At 34.9% G+C, this 17,889-nt stretch overlaps 1 protein-coding gene across 2 annotated transcripts in view; it reads right to left on the bottom strand.

Annotated features, from left to right (window-relative positions):
- LOC110114710 (phosphatidylinositol 4-kinase alpha 1) overlaps positions 1–17,889 on the bottom strand; it is a 68,926-nt gene that overhangs the window by 22,235 nt on the left and 28,802 nt on the right. Inside the window, exons 12-23 of one of the 2 annotated variants that reach the window (XR_002305261.2) lie at positions 12,244–12,735; positions 11,778–12,137; positions 11,235–11,449; positions 10,705–10,897; positions 10,370–10,506; positions 10,119–10,272; positions 8,585–8,851; positions 8,330–8,407; positions 8,075–8,122; positions 5,226–5,398; positions 4,938–5,133; positions 4,725–4,848 (exon numbers count right to left, since the gene is read on the bottom strand). Coding sequence is in view for 1 of the 2 variants with exons in the window: in XM_020847669.2 (XP_020703328.1) it covers positions 4,938–5,133; positions 5,226–5,398; positions 8,075–8,122; positions 8,330–8,407; positions 8,585–8,851; positions 10,119–10,272; positions 10,370–10,506; positions 10,705–10,897; positions 11,235–11,449; positions 11,778–12,137; positions 12,244–12,735 (2,313 nt within the window). In the remaining variant the exon portion in view is untranslated. The remainder of the gene's footprint in view (positions 1–4,724; positions 4,849–4,937; positions 5,134–5,225; positions 5,399–8,074; positions 8,123–8,329; positions 8,408–8,584; positions 8,852–10,118; positions 10,273–10,369; positions 10,507–10,704; positions 10,898–11,234; positions 11,450–11,777; positions 12,138–12,243; positions 12,736–17,889) is intronic. The other variant, XM_020847669.2, reaches the window with a different exon arrangement.

Raw genomic sequence — 17,889 nt, 5'->3', positions numbered from 1 at the left:
AAATGAGAGAATCTTGCTCGCAACCGTGGAAGTAAATATGACATTTCTTTTTTTTCGGATTTCTTTTTGTTTTTCAACGGACACGTGTATCGGATACGCGTGTCCTTTTGAAATTAAATAGTATTTTAATTGGATACGGCTTTGGCGTATCTGACACGTATCGGTGGAGTATCGGAGGCATATCCGTGTATCGATGTATCGGATACAGCACGCCTTCATAAATAGGTGTATCGGTGCAACATAGGACTTCAAACTCGACATGAATGATAAATAACCTGAACCTTCAATCCGTGTATCGATGTATCGGATACAGCACGCCTTCATAAATAGGTGTATCGGTGCAACATAGGACTTCAAACTCGACATGAATGATAAATAACCTGAACCTTCAAGAACAAAAAGGGACTCAGTCTTGCATTTGATCTGAACAAAGAACTTGAACTCACACTTGACCTCGTACTATACAACATTAAGTGGGAGTTGTAGACTCGATGAACTCGAGTCTAAATGAAACTTAACTCGAACTCAAACATATAAAAATGACAAAGCTTGAATCATGTGCGAGGGAGTTCAAACTACAAGAACATTTGTACGATCAATAATGACTCAAAGTACGTTACAAGACCTCGATGCATGAACTCCTACGACAATCCCTATAAATGCATGTTGATTGGAGAAGGCAACACTACCACTTGATAGTGAAAAATCCGTCCCTACAAAATACAATCATCAAACCATAAGAGATTGGTGAAAGGTGGACATGATGTAGAAACAATGGCTCTCCTACGAACACTTCTAGGAGGTCGTAGTGGATACAATGGGTCCCCTGCAGATGAATATGAACTACTTGTGGATAACAACAGTGGATATATCGTAGGTACAATGACCACTGTGGGCACAAGTACATATGTCACCTACGACAACAGTGACTAAAATGTTGCTAAGTACGTTGGGTACGAGGACAACTCAATGTACGAAAAAGGACACCTCCTGGTAGAATAAAAGAGAGGTTTGAACAAATTAGAACTAAACTTCCTGGTGTTCCAAAGTTTCCTCTTGGTTCTATCCTTAAGAAGAAAACAATTCTGATATCCATAGATACTGAAAATAACAAGTCTACTACATTGATCATCTCGGAAGGAGTCCTTTTCAAGGCAGTGGCCACTAACTTCAAAGAAAATCTCCCCGATAAATAAGAAAGGGGGAGTCAACATCAAGATAAGGAGATGCCTCATGACATCCAAATAATATCGCCACCGGATCTGCAACACTCATACGAGCAGACAGAAGGCGTCCACAAGACTACAATGCCACGCCACCGGATCTACAATCTTAGTACAAGCAGAAAGAAAGCGTCTATAATCTACAACGCACCGCCACCGGATCCGCAACACTCGTACTAGCGGACAGAAGGCGTGTATAAACTCTTAAACGAAATGTTGTGTGTACTCAAATAGCAGTTACCTGCACAACTATAATTATTTCAATGTACCCCTGCACATGCACCGTAATTTGTATACACATAGGTACAGAAAAGAGGTAAATACAATCATAACCCGCATGGGCCCCGGCAAGCGTGTTATTAGTACACACGTGACGTCTAGGGATGCTGCGCTGGTTAATAAGTGAATTCAAATTCGAACCCGATCATTCTATACGGATCAATAGGAGTCTACAAAGTTCGAACCAACAAACAAGTATACGGTCGCGACGACCAGTATATTTGTTTTATTGCATTCATATTAGGTCGTTAAGGTCTATAATCAAGAGAATTCACTAACAAAGGCACAAAGCCTACGAAACCCGATCCTCCTAAGCAGGTAAATAAGAGTAGACAGGGTTCAAACCATCGGATAAATATGCGGTCACGAAGTTGACCGGAATATTTATTTTATACATTCATATCAGGCCTTCAAGGCCTTTAACAAAAAAAATTCACAAACAAAGGCATGAAGCTCAAGAAACTCGATCCTCTGTTGACAGCTCAATAGAGTTGATAAGGCTCATCCACAAAATGCAAATATTTTCAAATGAATGACCTCAAACACCCCGATGATGGCCGTTTTGAATGTTTATCTCAAACGGAGGAGTTCTCAAATATTTTCAAATGTCTCACAAATAACCAAATACCCATCAAAATCCAAACTCTGCGAGAAATCTCAATTCCAAAATATTTAAAATTGAAACTCCATCATCAACCACTCAAAGCAAAATACATCCACCCTCCGCAACAGTTTGCTGAGTTTGACAAATTAAAATTTACTTCAGCTCACAAAGAGCCAAATGCCTAGTCGAAAATATCACTAAAATCCATTCTCAGACAATCTCGTGCTAATAAGGATGTGGTACGTGTCCTCTGACCGGCGGTTTTACCGCCAAATGGCACCGCAGGATAAACAGTTATGACCCGGGTCCCTCTGAACCGAGTGGTTTTGCCGTCAAATGGCACCACGAAATACCGGTTATGGCCAGAGTCAATACATTCCTTATTGGCATCAAATCCTTGAGATATGAATAAATAAGACATGATCGATATGGCACAAAGCCCTCTGTTAGCTAAAGTGGATTCAAATTTATCCCCTTAGACAAACATTCACCCCAAGTCTACAAGGTCCCCTTGGACGAAGCAAGCCATGGCTGCCGACAAGGATCCTTCTGTCAGGTTGGGTCGACTACCTCCTCTGACTAAGTAGACCAAGGACCACGATGGCCCGGGACGACGGAACCATGGGATCTTGATCGGGTCTATCATCCATTCCCCCACCATCTGCTTTAAGTGAAAGATGGTGAAATTTCTATTTTAAATATAAAATTTTTCAAACACCCAAACTTTCCAAATTCTCAAAATTCCATACTCATGCTGCTACTATATGCAAGATAACACGTATCTCTACATATCTGATCGACGACTAGCCTTAATCGAAAGTTTTCTCTCGTGATCGAGAGGGGTAATTAACTATAGGGGCTTGCGCCTATAGGAAACCAGAACTCAGATCATAAAGTCTTCACAAAATGAGGGTGAAATCTCTGAGTAGTGTCTTATCTACAAACCCATCTGCCTTCCAAAATTTACCCCGGAACTTAATTTCGTTAAAACTCTCGTTGAAAAGAAAAGCATAAACAGTCGCGGGCGGAGGCCGAGGCCGAATTTTCGGAGCCCACAACTGTTAATTAAGACAAGCAAAATTCCTATTTTAATGTTGTTGTGTATCAAATATTATGGGATTCCACTTCATTCATATGGTGTGGCTAAACTGTCTCTAGACTAAGGGACTATTTGGCCACATAATTTAATAGGATTTATGCAGGATTTGAGCATGATTTAAGCCAAATCTTACCAAACGGTATTCGAGAACCCGCTAAATCTCACGGCGGAATAAATCATGTCTCCCTCTTTGGATTGTAAATCTCGGATTTAATAAATCTTGAAATTTAGTGGATTTATGGGATTTGGCCAAAGAAGCGCGTGAAAGGGAGAAAGATAGTTACCTTCACAATGAGTGAGCTCCCTTCATTGCTTCCGATCAAAATGTCATGACTTCCGATCCGATAGGAAGCGAACATCATTAAAGGAGACAAATAAGCGACTCTTTGCAACAAAGTTGAATAGCAATGAAGGAGTTAAAGAAGTGACTCGTGCAAAACTCTAACTCACAAAAAGCAATGAAGTTGAACAGCAACAACAATATAGAGAAGATGAAAAGTAAATCCTAGAGACCACTTAAGCTATTGGGAAGAAAATAATCTAATTTAACTTAATTAGCATAATTTAAAATAGTAACAATTAAGTAGATTAATTAAACAATTAGTAGTATAATTAGTGCATAAACTAATTATCTAATTTATTTTAATTAAATAATTAGTAATTAAAAATTGATATAATTAGCTTAATTAATATAACTTGGAATAGAAATTATTAATTATGTAATTAATCATGCATATAATAATTAAATATTTAATGAATAGTAGAATACTTAAGTGATTAATGAAATAATTAATAGTATAATTTATAATCAAAACTAACTAAATAACACTTAAATAATTAATTTATTAGTTAAATAATTAGTTGTTTCAAAAAAATTAACTAATTAATTAGATATCAAATATATCATTATAACATTGATGATAATTAAAATTGAAATTAATAAGTAATCGTACTTAACACCCAAATTAAATTCAAAATATATTAAATTTAATTTCAAAAAAATTAACAAATTAATTAGATATCAAATATATCATTATAACATTGATGATAATTAAATTTGAAATTAATAAGTTATTCGTACTTAACACCCAAATTAAATTCAAAATATATTAAATTTAATTTTTAAATGAACTAACCACCTTAAATCCTGGATTACATTTCCAAATAGCTTCACAAGATTTAAGAACTATGTTGTCAAATAATTTTCAGGATTTAACACATCAGGATTTACTAAATCCGGATTTACAAGATTTAGTAAAATCCGGATTTAGTAAATCCAACTAAAGTTAAGCCTACTTGTTGCCGCCAAACAGCACAGAAGAAGCTCACCTAATTGATGTGAATATGCTAACAGATGCCTTTAAAGGAGATTCCTTCACAGAAACTCTCATATGTATATTTAAATTTTGTTAGACACATTCAAGGCAATCAAAATATTAAAATTTCAACAATTCACAAGAAAACCATTGTCCATGATGACTATTTGATAACAACACAACTTACGGTAAGAGAAGCATACTTAGATAACTTGTACGCTTTAGCACCCTGCTAATGATTCCATAGGCCAATTCAACAGCACTTGGGATCAAGCATCTTAAGTGCCTAACGATATTGACATTAAGTTATCCAATATGTACTGATATCTAAGAAAAGTAAAAAATTAAAATGGTGATGAGACAATAGAACAAGTAATATTTGCAGAACCCATGTTTATAGAGGAACAATACATTACCTTGAAAATGCAAGCCTGCGGCTTTACATCATTCGGATCACCATACTTGTCCACAACATTGAATGTAATCATTATAGGAACTTTTGCTGCTGATTGAAGAGGAATGCCACTATCCAATTGAATGCCCCGAACAAGTTTATTTGTAGCAGTTGGTAGATAAAGGTCATCACCTTCGACACTAATTTTCTCAAGCTCTCTGCATAAAGATGAAATCACCATATAGTAGTATAGCCTCCAAAAGTTTATTATAATAATGACTACCTTTTAGTGTATTACAATAATGACTACCTTTTAATACCAGCACGGCGCTCTTCCTTCGGTAGAGGATATAAAACACCAGATATAGAGGTGACCTTATCGAAAAAATCAAATTCTCTTTGAAACAAATCACGTGCTTCAGGAGTAAAACCATCAATAATCTTTTGTCGCAGAATAGGAAGCATTGCTTGGAAGGAATTACCCTGAAAAAGGTTTAAGAATAAAAAAAAATGCAATTAGTTACTTGACTACTGAGACGTTTTTGTATTTCCACACATTTGCCATCTAGGTATTTTCTCCTATAAAGAGAAAAAAATTTCTAAATTTGTCACTTGTAATTTAAAATAGAACCATTCTCAAATGTCAAGATGAAGGTACTATTTAGTATGATGTAAGTTGTCTTATTCAAGCTTTACTTGCAAGGAACTTGATCTACAAAAAAAAACTATAATAAAAAACTACTAAACATTGTTCACAACTTCAGTAAATTTTTCAGATAACAAATTCTTCAAAGAAGGATTCTATTATTATTAGTATGGACCTTTACAAATAATTTTCAAAAACAATGCCCGAAGAAGATGGAATTCTCTCCTCCGCTGGAAGACTTTTTGCATGTATCCTTGCCGCATAAAACCACACCCCTCTTGTCGTAGCTGGCAACTATTCGGAACCCACGGCATTGCTTCTATGATTTGCAGCATATAATTTCTCAGCTTTTGTGCAATCGTGAGACTTGTAGCCTTCATATTGCAACTTGCAGACTTATGTTAAGGAACTTGTGGCCTTTGTCTTTGTCTCTGTTGCGGATCATGATTACCAGGTGACTACAATTTGCAATTTTTTGTCCTTAAGAAACTAACTTTAGTGGTATTCATGACTTACAAGTGATTGTAATTTGTGATTTCTGGTCTTTAGCAACTAATTCTAGTGACATTCGTGCTCTCTGTAATTGAGGCAAGTGTCATGTGAGATTTTAATGGCTGATTTGATTGATTAATATGGACTTCAATGGTTTTTTTAATTATAAATAGGGGGTCATGTAAAAAAACAATGATTTTGTTTGTGGGAAGAAAGTTCCTTGATCAAATGCGAGATTTGCCATTTTGATGGATTATTTGTTCAGTGAATAAGGACTTGAGATTTTTTTCATTATAAATAGAGGAGTTTAGGAAAATACAAAAAAACAATGAATTTGATTGTGAGCATTCTAGTTAGATGTATTATTCCTTCTTCTAGGACTCAACTCCTTAATCAAGTGCGAGACTTGATGCTTTTAAAGAGAGGCCATCTCCTTGTACAAGTGAGTCCTGATTCTTTTGAATATGGTGACTAATTTCAATTTCTTTTATTTCAATTTTATAAATTTTATCATTAGATTAATTGCGTGGTTAGTTTTATTGATGTCGGATACAATTTTAGCTTTAATAAGTTCTTTAATTTCAAATCATTACGTGGTTTACTTTGTTCTAAATTTCTAAGCATTGCTTCTAGTAGAAAACAATTGAGTTGTTAACTGAATTGCTCTCTTTGCACGTCCAAATTTCATAAAAAGTAATAAATAGTAATTAAAATGGAAATAATGTTTTGTGTGCATTTGCATAATTTCGTGAATTAGAAAGCCTAGGACCTAAGACACCCTATATCAATGCCCTATTTGAGATAAACAAGGTACTAATGGATGATAGATTGGAAGTAAGATCTACGGAAAAAGTAAAAACATGGTCCCAGGTATCCAATGGGCAATCAAAGTTCATATATTTAAAGCAATTGTAATGTTTTTCAAGATTTAGGCTTTTTTAGGCATTATTGTGCTTAGTTGTTTGTGATGCACTGTACTATATTTTGTTGGAGCTATAAATTAGAACAATTAACTATTTTGGTAGCACTACTATCTAAACTGATGTAAGTTGTAGTTAATTAGTAAAAAAATTACTATTGCAAATTTTATAGTATCATAACATGACAAACTAATCTTAATTAGTATATAATTATTAAAAAATTAATTAATTTATTTATTGAATAGAATAACTAAAATTTATAAAAGCACTTTTGGTGAATCTATCTAAACTATTGTTCAAAGAAAGTTACTTTGAAGATTTCACACAGCCAAACTTTTCTCACCGCAGTTAACCAGATGTCCTTAATTATTTTCAGATATTCAAAGAAGCAGCAGCAGGCAGCATAAAGCATTGCCAAACAAACTGCTGGCGAAAAGAGGAAGATGTCGACAACATTTGGTCGCACCTAATGATGTTTATGCAATTCAAATCAAAATTGGCTTCATGGCATTGTCAAGGCGACAAGTAGTTGGAAAAACCAGCAACCATAATCTGTGTAAGGTGTAACACTAGCCCTCTCCACTCGAGGCTGTTAAAAATTTGATATCAAAATAGAATTTGAGGAATTCAATCACATTTGATACATACAATAAGTAAAAATAACCGTCTAAATTTCCAAACAGCTTTTTTGACACATATTCAAGGTGAGCCAAAATCAGACTGGTGCTACAAAACTATTGTTAAGCAGTTTAGAGTAGTTAGATCAGCACTCAAAAGGAAAAAAAAATGATATAATCTAGAAATGATAGGATAGAAAGCGTAACAAGTTCTAATAAATATTAGTTTTCCCTTTACGTAAACTGGGTTATTACACTATCTTAAAAGCATTCAGAAGATAAAATTGATTTGTCCATTAACATAGGAAAAATATGCATAGAAACATGACTTTGTATGGTACTATACCAGAAGAATGGGGAATTTAGATACCTTCAAAACTTACCAACGACCATTTGAAATAAAACATACCTCACACTCATAGAGAATAACTTAGAAGGGAAAAAAATGAAAATTTTCATGAGCCAAAAGTAAGCAACTTCTTACCATAGGAAGCGCCCCATCCTTTCCAGATTCTGAAGCACAAGACTCACCCTGCCATCAAGATTTTAGTGTTAAAAAAGCACAAGCAATAGCAAGGCCAGTTGTTTGTGTGAAATGTTAAAGGAAAAAAAAGACTTTATACACACATTCAGAAGCAACAACAACAACAACATGAAGCCTTTGTCCACTACGTGGGGTCGGCAAATTGGAAGTGTCACAAATAACATTCACTTCCATAATTACAAATTCATTTTTCACCTGAAGATGCCATATTAGAATGTGAGCAAAGACATTACTTCGTCGAGCAGCTCCAAGAAGGTATCCTTCCACTAATTTCTGAGAAAATACAACGAATTCAACAACTTCAGTAAAATATTTGCAAAAAGGAAAGTCCAAAAGCTACATGAACATGGAAAAAAGTTAAGGGCATCCTAAATTTGGAGTGACCAACTAACAAAAGAAGCCTATAGTATCAACATGAAAAAATCCAGCATGTAAATTTGAAGTACTCACGCCTTCATCATATCGGAGAGCTTGAACTAGTTGCGGCATAAAGAAGGTAACTCGTTCTGGAGGATAAGACTCCAAAACTCTAAGAACATAAGCCATGACCCGTGGGTGACCCTTGAATGGAAGGGTAAAAAATTCTAAAGCTTGTGTGATTGAACAGGCAGCCCAGTGTGGCAGCTGCTGCAGCAGTACTGAATTCTCCTCAACTGTCTTTGGAGTCACAAAAAAGGGCAACGCTTGAGGTATTGTTCGTAGGTTTAATATGTTCGCCTGAAATACCATTGCAAGGTCTATTAGGAAGAAAAGGTTCCAAGGAAAATGCGAACTTTTCTAAACCAGAATTATTAACTAAAAGACGCCATTAAATTACAACAGCATGAAATTTCCCAAGTTTGTAGACGAGAGGTGAGACACTCGTTTTGCTCAAATCAAGTTTATTGCTAAAAAATATAATCAACAGTTTTTATGAGAAATTTTTGAATGATAAGGTACATTTCTAAAATATATAATCAACAATGGTTTATGAGGAATTTTTTGAATGATGGAAGAATTTATCACATCTAAAGTATGTTGAAAAAAAAAATTAAAGAGGTGGGATCAATTATGGAGGTAGCTATCTAGGAAAAATTAAAGATCGCCTTTAGTTGAAAGTGCCACATCCTGGCTCGAATAAGCATGGGTGAGCATTAAGAGTAGAATTCAAGATATCCCTTGAATATATTTGCTCAAAAAAGTTTAAGCACTTGTCAACACAGAGTTGGACACTGATGACACATTAGATGTTCGACATCAAATATTTTGGTTGTGGTGAAATCATAATTTCAAAAAGTTTGGTAGGAGTGCTCGTGGTGTTGTGAGCCAGGAGAGATGCTGGGGAATCCTTGGAGATAGGAATAGAGAGTGACAGGAAAAAGAAAAATTATTTAGAATGAGGGCAAACATGATGCTACGAGGCAATAAATTCTCTCATACCATGATAAATTATTCAAACCATTAGCATAAGTAAAGATAAAGCACAGGAACAGAAGCAAATGGAAATAGTTTCAAGGGTATTTTATTATTGCATACTGTAAAGGACATTTATAATGGCAGCTACCTATGGGTTGTTAAGGCTGTAAAGAGTTTGTTTACATTGGACAGCTTGGATGAAGAAAGTGGTTTTGGATGAGAGGTGTAGATTAAGTATTAGTAAGTAAAGTTGCTGGCACGGGTGGAGACGGGTTGTTGTGGCATATAGAGTCCAGATGACGCTTTCAGAAACTAACAACCTGTGGAGTTCATTTTCTTTTAGGTTGAAGTTAAGAATCAAACTAATTAAGTTCACACAAATCAAATTGATTTAGAAGATTTCAGAAAGTTAAAGTTAATAAATGACAAGAAATTAAAAAGATATTATGCTTCAAATTTAGGTTGTACTTATACAGGAAGGGGAATGTAGGCATGTTTCAGCGCTGTTATCTATCAACTATACATCCAGCCATGATTTTGGGACTGCCATCGTGTCTCACTTAATTATTCCAATAAACATAAAACGCACCTGAACCAACTGTGTTACTTCAGCTGTCATAAATGAATTTGTAGGAAATCTTGATGTCAGGCAGCAAGCAATTCGAGGATCAACCGAAAATGCAGTCCTCACATGTTCAACCCATCTTTCTGAGCTAACTTTATTGCGAAAGGATGTGTTATCTCTGTAATAGTTGACCCAAAAAACATTTAGATAATGCCACTAAAAAAAAAAGCTAAAATATAGCAAGCCAAAACAAAAGAATATCAGATAAAAAGTACTTTGTATTTAAAGGTTGTGCCCACACTTCAAGCCTATCAGCCTCATGCTGGCATAGCATAGCAAGCAACTGCTTCCGTTTGTCTCTTCCAGAAGCATAGTTATCCATATGTCCCCAGACAGGATGATATAGATCTGTCTATAAATGAAAAATATTCAGTATATAGGATACCTAGTGCTATATAATAAACTTCCAGAAGCATAGTTATCCATATGTCCCAGACAGGATGATAAAGATCTGTCTATAAATGAAAATTATTCAGTACATAGGATGCCTAGTGCTATATAATAAAAGCAGAACGAAAGTTGAAATATTATATTATCTGAGACATCTTACCAAGTTATTCAATTCACTATCACATCCTTTGCCTCTCAAAGATGAATCAATTGAAGAAGTTGAAGCAGCGTCTGTTTTCTCATTCAAAAGATGATGAACAACTAATGAAACAGACTGAGCCTCACTCTGTGCAAAACCCTTATCATTTGATTCATACCATTCTGGCTCACACGCAAACCAGCCCAATGAAGCACTGAAACATATAAAGTGTCCCTGAGGAGCTGGAACTTATGGAAATAACCTCCCTATTAAAAATAATCAGCTATTCCTATATAAAAACTAGACAATGAGGAAATCTTTAAAGGCATCGAGCATCATTCTAATACAAATAATAATATTCAATAGAAGACGTAATTTGACAAGAAGAATGCATTCATTTTAAACATAATCACACAACCCATAGCAAAATCAAGATAACTCAGGCACAAGCCCCAGTATAATTTAAAGCAAGATAGAAAACATTATCAATCAAATCTCACACCATTGGCATGGCAATAGCAGATATAGAGTTGAGAAGTGAGCATATTTACCGAAGAACCCGATCTTCTAGCAGCTGAAGCCCCATTTTACAGTTCTGGAGATTGCTCTGTGACTTACATGAGCAAAATTTCAATCCAAGTAGAATAGCGGTGAAGAAAGTTCCAGCAGCTGCGGGATGTTGTGAAAATTGAGATGGTGATTTCATCGTTCCTTGCAACATTCGGCCAAATAGTAAAAGTTGTTCCATACTATCATGCCGAACTACCTATAAAGAATCCAATGTCAAATGAAAAAAAAAAACAAGCAAAAGATTCTTTACGTTATCCCTATGAATAATTAGGCGTTACTAAAGACTAATAAACTAATACATATGTAGAGGATAAATACAGAAATAAACTACAGAGTACACCAAAACCATGACACAAAAGCATCAGCCATGTCAACATTGCATTTTACAAATATCTTCTGCGCAAAAACATTAACCAGGCACATCATGAATGCATGATTATAGTGAAACAATTATAGTAAAGAACTTAAATTATTCAAATGAAACAGATGAGCAGACGTAGAGAGATAGGACCAAGATAAATAACCTCAAAGCGGTCAATGAAAAAACCAAGCCAGAGTCTATGAGCCATCAATCCTTCAACAGGATCCTTCTCAGGCTGTGGCTCTGGTTCCCCAGGAATGAGGTGAGGCCTTAACTTTGCAGCAGGGCCAGAATTTCTCATTGCTGAAGCAAATAAACCACGTTTTGTATCTATTGTCCAAAGCCATGCATCAACAAGTTCTGCAAGAACAAGTGGCCCAAAGGAAGGTGCTGAAGAGACAAGCCATGTCCAAATAAATATTCCTGTTTCCATTGCATCTGGTGTTGAAATGTAAGCAGGGCACCAACAAAGAAGTCGTAATAGCTGTGAGAAGCCTTCTATTTTCAATCTAGACTCAGAAGCCTGGGCATGCATTTTCATATTAAAATAGAAGCTTCTAAAAAAAGCAAAAGCATTGTTTTTCAAAATTTTGCATAATTACACAAAGAAAGAAGAGATAAAGGTTTACCATGTGCGAAAGTAGTAATGCAGTAGCCTGCGAACAGGTTTCTCGAAACAAAGATTTATCCACAGCAATACCTTTCTCTGCAGTGCCGACAAATTGTTGAAGAAGCTGGACAAATTTTGCCAGGAGAATCTCATTAAAAGAAACTACTTGAGATTGTGGAGAAGGACCAGTTCCTAAACTCATCATGCCTAAATGAAAACCACCTATATTATTGTACAGCCTTCTCATACCAACAATCTCACCAACATAGTTACACTTCACTGTTGCACTCACAACTGCAGTAGACAAAACTTCCAAAATGAAACCCTCCGACACTTTCTTCTTTTCTCCTGAGGCAGCAGCAGAAGCCTCTATGACTGCAGGAATATTCGCAGTCCTGATCCCACTCCAACAATCATTTTTCCCAGAACAAATTCGGATTTCAGACAACAGAGAAACAATGTCGGAAGCATGTTGTGATTTTTGTAGTCCATTAAGCTTACAGAGAAATTCCTGGTAAAACAATTGCAAACAAAAGAATAGCCCAGAATTAGAAAGACATCTCTCATGGAACATTAAACAACAATTAAGGCTTAATAACTTGATTCTAGAATAAACAAATATTGTGACATAAATCCAAACCCCAGCTTGTATAACATAGAAAGGCTTATAAATTATTCCTTTGCATAAAAGAATGGCGATGTACAATTATGCATAAAATAAAATGCAGCACATGGAATATATCGCAAGTGAAAAATATTTTTTTACTAACTATTATCATTCAAACCAAACAAATTCAGGCAATAAACAGTTTCTTTGTTTCTAAAATCATGCATAGAAGTACAAATTTTGAGAATACAAACATAAATATTTGAAACACGTCTTGCATAATGTTGTGTTGTTTGGCAATTCAATTTGGTAAGAAATAAAGTCACACATAGTCTTATAGAGAGACATGCAACTTTGCAAATTTGTTCACCACTGCCACAAAGCCATGGATGAGGGGCATATGCAGTAGAGCGCTCTACATTGCACATTTCTAACGCAAATCAAAGTTGCGATATTTTTTCATTGCTAGTTTATTGTCATAGTTATGTCATGCCCACAGGGACTTCCATTTAATTAGTTTATTTCACTTAGCTTTTTTTCAGTTTTTTAGGATTTTAGTGTCATCTGCAGTTTATTGAGGATATCTTAGTACCTTTTCTATTTTCCTCCGAGTTGTACCTTAAAATTTTAGGTGTTTAGCAGGATAGCCATATTTTGCTTGTCAAGGTTTTCTATATGTCCATTAATTTTTTACTCTCGATCTTGTATCATGAGGTTTTTGAAAATCAAAAGGGATTGAAAGCATGGTTTTGAAAATTGGACCGAAATGGCAAACTCGACTAGTTCAACTGTGGACCAGTCAAATGGTTGGTCAAGTCCATCTTGAAAACTAGCTTTACATCAAAATAGACTGAACCGATTAGAACCGCCAATTCTAGTGAATCATTTAACTTGTCTCGTTCTTCTGCACCAGCAGGTTCAATTATTATTCCATTTAAATCATTAAACAAATTAATTTCTTAAATTTTATATAAAACATTATATATAATATTAAACTTAGCAAATTAATTTAAATTTAAAATAATTTATTTTTTTAAAAAGCATTAAATGAAAATAATTATCATTTTCCAAAGAAGCACCAACCAAATATTCTCACATGGCCTCAGCATCCCATATAATACCCAAAATTTTGGTCCAAAAAGGTAAACATACAAATTTCCCCTATATTTTCTCACATATAGAAAGTATCAAGAATATTTTCATCAAATTTGATATTGAATTTCGAGTAATTTTGATATCAATATATCTTAAATGTCTATGAATAGGTATCTTATAAATAACTATTTAGTATTATAGTTAATATTATAGTTAATGAATAACAATTAATTGACAACAATTTATTAATTGTTACTGTAGTCTCCACTAATCTTGACATGCATGGGCTGGATGGAGATCAGACGGCTAGAATGTTAGTGGAATTGTAGTGGAGAATGCACTATCTTATAATAATATTATATATTACGGTAAAGCACTAGTAGACCTATAAGTCCCCTTCATTACTTTCATTTGCCCATCACCTGAAATTGAAGCAGTAGGCAAGCAAGCTGAGTAATAGTAGAGGATTCGGCTGCTGGAAGTTGGAGAAACCAAGTGCTGAATCTACGATTAGTGTTGGAGAAGCTGCAGTTCAAGAATGCATAAATTGTGGATTTCTGTCACTCTTTTTGAATGCTGAATGTGGAAATCAGTAAGGATAATGGAGGAAAAGCTAAATGCATGTAAGGGTATTGTTGTTTGCTGAAAGTAAGTAATAGTTACTGCTGCGATTTGCTGAAATAAAGGGGTTGTTGAAATTGGTTTGCTAAATGTATTACAGAAAGAGAAGTAAAGGTGTTGTGTTGAATGAGGAAGTTTAGTGAAGGTTGTTTACAAAAGGAAAAGAAAAAAGAATCAGTATACCGAGGTGAGATACCCAAACATGATGAGGTAAGCCTGCACTCTTAATTCTAGAAGTTGAGAAATTTGACTCAACCCTGAATGAGAGAACAACTTCCATTCTAAAAGTTGGGAAATTAGACCCAACCTTGAATTGGAAAGTTGAATGGTGCAAAAGCATATAGCCATTCTATAACTTATTTAAAGATGTGTAATAGTTTTGGTAAAGATAAATAATACTGCTAGGCACTTTCAGGCTCAATATGACATTTCAATATGTGTTTTAATTATGTTAGCATAGTTATGGTATTTCTTAATGGTTCATTATTATTTCTTATAACTTGCTTGCGTATTTCATTGAGTAAAGCTCATTAGCAGTGGTTGTACTGCAGGAAAGGGGAAGGAGCCCTTGGGACAATAAAAAGAGGTGATCGTTCTTTTGATGTAAGTAAGTTTTGGGGTGCAAGAGATCTAAAGCGAAATCTGAATGCTAGATGTAAAGACTTTTGGGTATGTGAATGAATTTTAAAAGTTTTAGTAGAGCTCTGTATTTGTTTTAATTATGTTGAGGTTCAATAAGATATATTACATGCTTCCTGTTGCTAAGTTTGGAGTTTGATACGTTGATATATTTCTCTGTTATACTCCAGTTCGTGGTAGAGGGTGAGTCAAACTTGGGTGCGACAGAAATTGGTATCAGAGCCAAATCAAGATAAAATGGAAGCATAATTGGATTTAGAAGAAGTAGCATGAGATATAATGAATATGATATATACAAAGCTATAGGTTGAACCAAGTTTTATTGGAATTGTGCATTCATTTCAGTACAATAGCATACTTGCTTATTTAACGCTTGAAAGATCATGTTTATTACCATGAGTATATATATTATATGAATTATCTAAATATGTATTCAGATAGATATGTCTGAGGAGTTGTTAGAAAGAATGACGGGTCAGTCATCCCTGCCAGATATAGAAACAAGAATGAATGAGGGAAACAAGTCTAAGGAACTTCAAGATATTGTGCAGTTGATTTCACAATTGGTAAATAAAATGACATCTATAGATAAATCTTCAACTAGCGGTGGATCCAGATCTGAAAGTGATAGTGAAGTTGAGCGACATTTAAAATTATTTCAGACTTTTAAATTACCAGAATTTAACGGTGCAAGTGATCCAACAGTAGCTGAAGACCGGTTGTTAAAGATTGGAAAGATTTTAAATGGTTAGAACTCATCAAAGATTATGATTTGGATATACAGTATTATTTAGGAGAAGCCAATATTGTGGCTGATGCTTTGAGTTGCAAATCTCGTAGAATGATAAACTGGATGATTACTCAAGAGATTCAGTTTATCAAAGAAATGTAAAATCTGCAATTGTAATTTAGAGATTTTAAAATATGGAATATTTGCACCATATGATAATAAAGCCCACTTTAATAATGTATTAAGGAAGCTCAACAAACCAGTATTGAATATTCTAAATTGTTGGAGCAAGCCCAATCAGGAAAAAGACCAAATCTCTCTATTGATGTTGATGGAATGATTAGACACAAATCCTAGTTGTGATTATCTATTGATCCAGATCTAAGAAGAAAAATTTTGAAAGAAACTCATTATTCTAGCTACACAATTCATCCAAGCAGTGCCAACATGTATAAAGACTTAAAATTAATATTATGGTGGGCAACTATGAAGAAAGATGTTGCTAAAAATATAGCTTAGTGTGAAGCATGTCAAATTGTGAAAGCTGGACATCAACGAACTAGTGGATTATTGCAATCACTATTTATTTCTGAGTGGAAGTAGGAAGAAGTTGCAATGGCTTTTGTTATGGTATTTCCCGAATCTAGACAAGGACATAAAAACATTTGAGTGATTATTGATAGATTAACAAAATCAACTCACTTTTACCTAGCAAGAAAATTGGTTCAGTAGAAAAATTGGCACGCTTGTATGTGAAAGAGAATGTAAGATTGTATGGTATCCCAAAAGTTAGTGTTTTAGGGATTGTTGATTCACTTCTAGGCAATGGAAAAGCATTAATCGTCAATTGATGGTCAATCTCAAAGGACAAGTTAAGTATTGAAAAAAACTTATTGAGATTATGTGTTTTAGAACTTGGAGGTAATTGAGAGGACCACATACCATTTATAAAGTTTTCCTACAACAATAGTTATCAATCAAGTATAAAAATGAGACCATATAAAACACTATATGGGAGAAAGTGCATAACTCCCTTAACTTGGATTGAAGTAGGAGAAAGAAAGATAATGGGCCCAGAACTGGTGGAGGAAGCAACAGAGAAAATCAGATTAATTAGAGACAGATTAAAAGCTGCTCGGGATAGCCAACAAAAGTATTATGACCCCAAGCACAGAGCAGTAGAGTTTGAAGTGGGTGACTTTGTATTCTTGAAGGTTAAGCCTGTGAGAGCTCATTCCTTTGATTTGCCTTCTCAGATTTGATTTTTCCTCCCTGGATCGTCCAGGCCGATTTTGGATCGTCCTGGGACGATCAGTGCATGGCAAAATCCCGAGAGCAAGGGTTTTTGGCAAATTAATTATCGTCCTAGAAAATCATCCTGGACGATTTCAAATTGGTCATATCGTCCTGGACGATGTGGCGATCGGCCAGGACGATCAGACTTAGTTTATAAGGAAATCAGCTCGATTTGAGGAGAGAGAAGATATTTTTATAAAAATCAAAATATCTAAGGAGAGAGAAAGAGAAGGAAAGCGAAGGAAAAGCTTGTTTTCGGAGGCCGCGGAGCACTTTTCATCCGATGCCGCTGTTGGGAAAAGTGTTTATCTCGTGGTAAGGACTCTGAATCCTATTTCTATTTTCAGAGATATTGAGTTTTGATCGTATTGTGCACTGTTTTGTGTTTTTGTGATCGAAAAACGGACCCGGTTTTGTATTGACACAACTTTCACCGCACAACTTTTAATATGTTATAGATATGAATATTCTACAAGATTTGATTATTTTCTGAAACGATTTCACCGATTATTTTGGGTTTTACGCGATTTTGATCGAATAGAAAAATATCAGGATGTTTATTGATATTGATTCAGTAGAATAATAGTCTTATATTATTGTCGTGAACATTCTATTGTAATTTGGTGAATTGTGATTTTGTAGGATTTTTGTGTAAATTTGATAGACTGCCGTTACGC

The sequence above is a fragment of the Dendrobium catenatum genome, unplaced genomic scaffold (genome assembly GCF_001605985.2).
Source record: "Dendrobium catenatum unplaced genomic scaffold, ASM160598v2 fragScaff_scaffold_54, whole genome shotgun sequence".
NCBI classification, from domain to species: domain Eukaryota; kingdom Viridiplantae; phylum Streptophyta; class Magnoliopsida; order Asparagales; family Orchidaceae; genus Dendrobium; species Dendrobium catenatum.
This window is presented reverse-complemented; position numbering and strand designations above follow the sequence as displayed.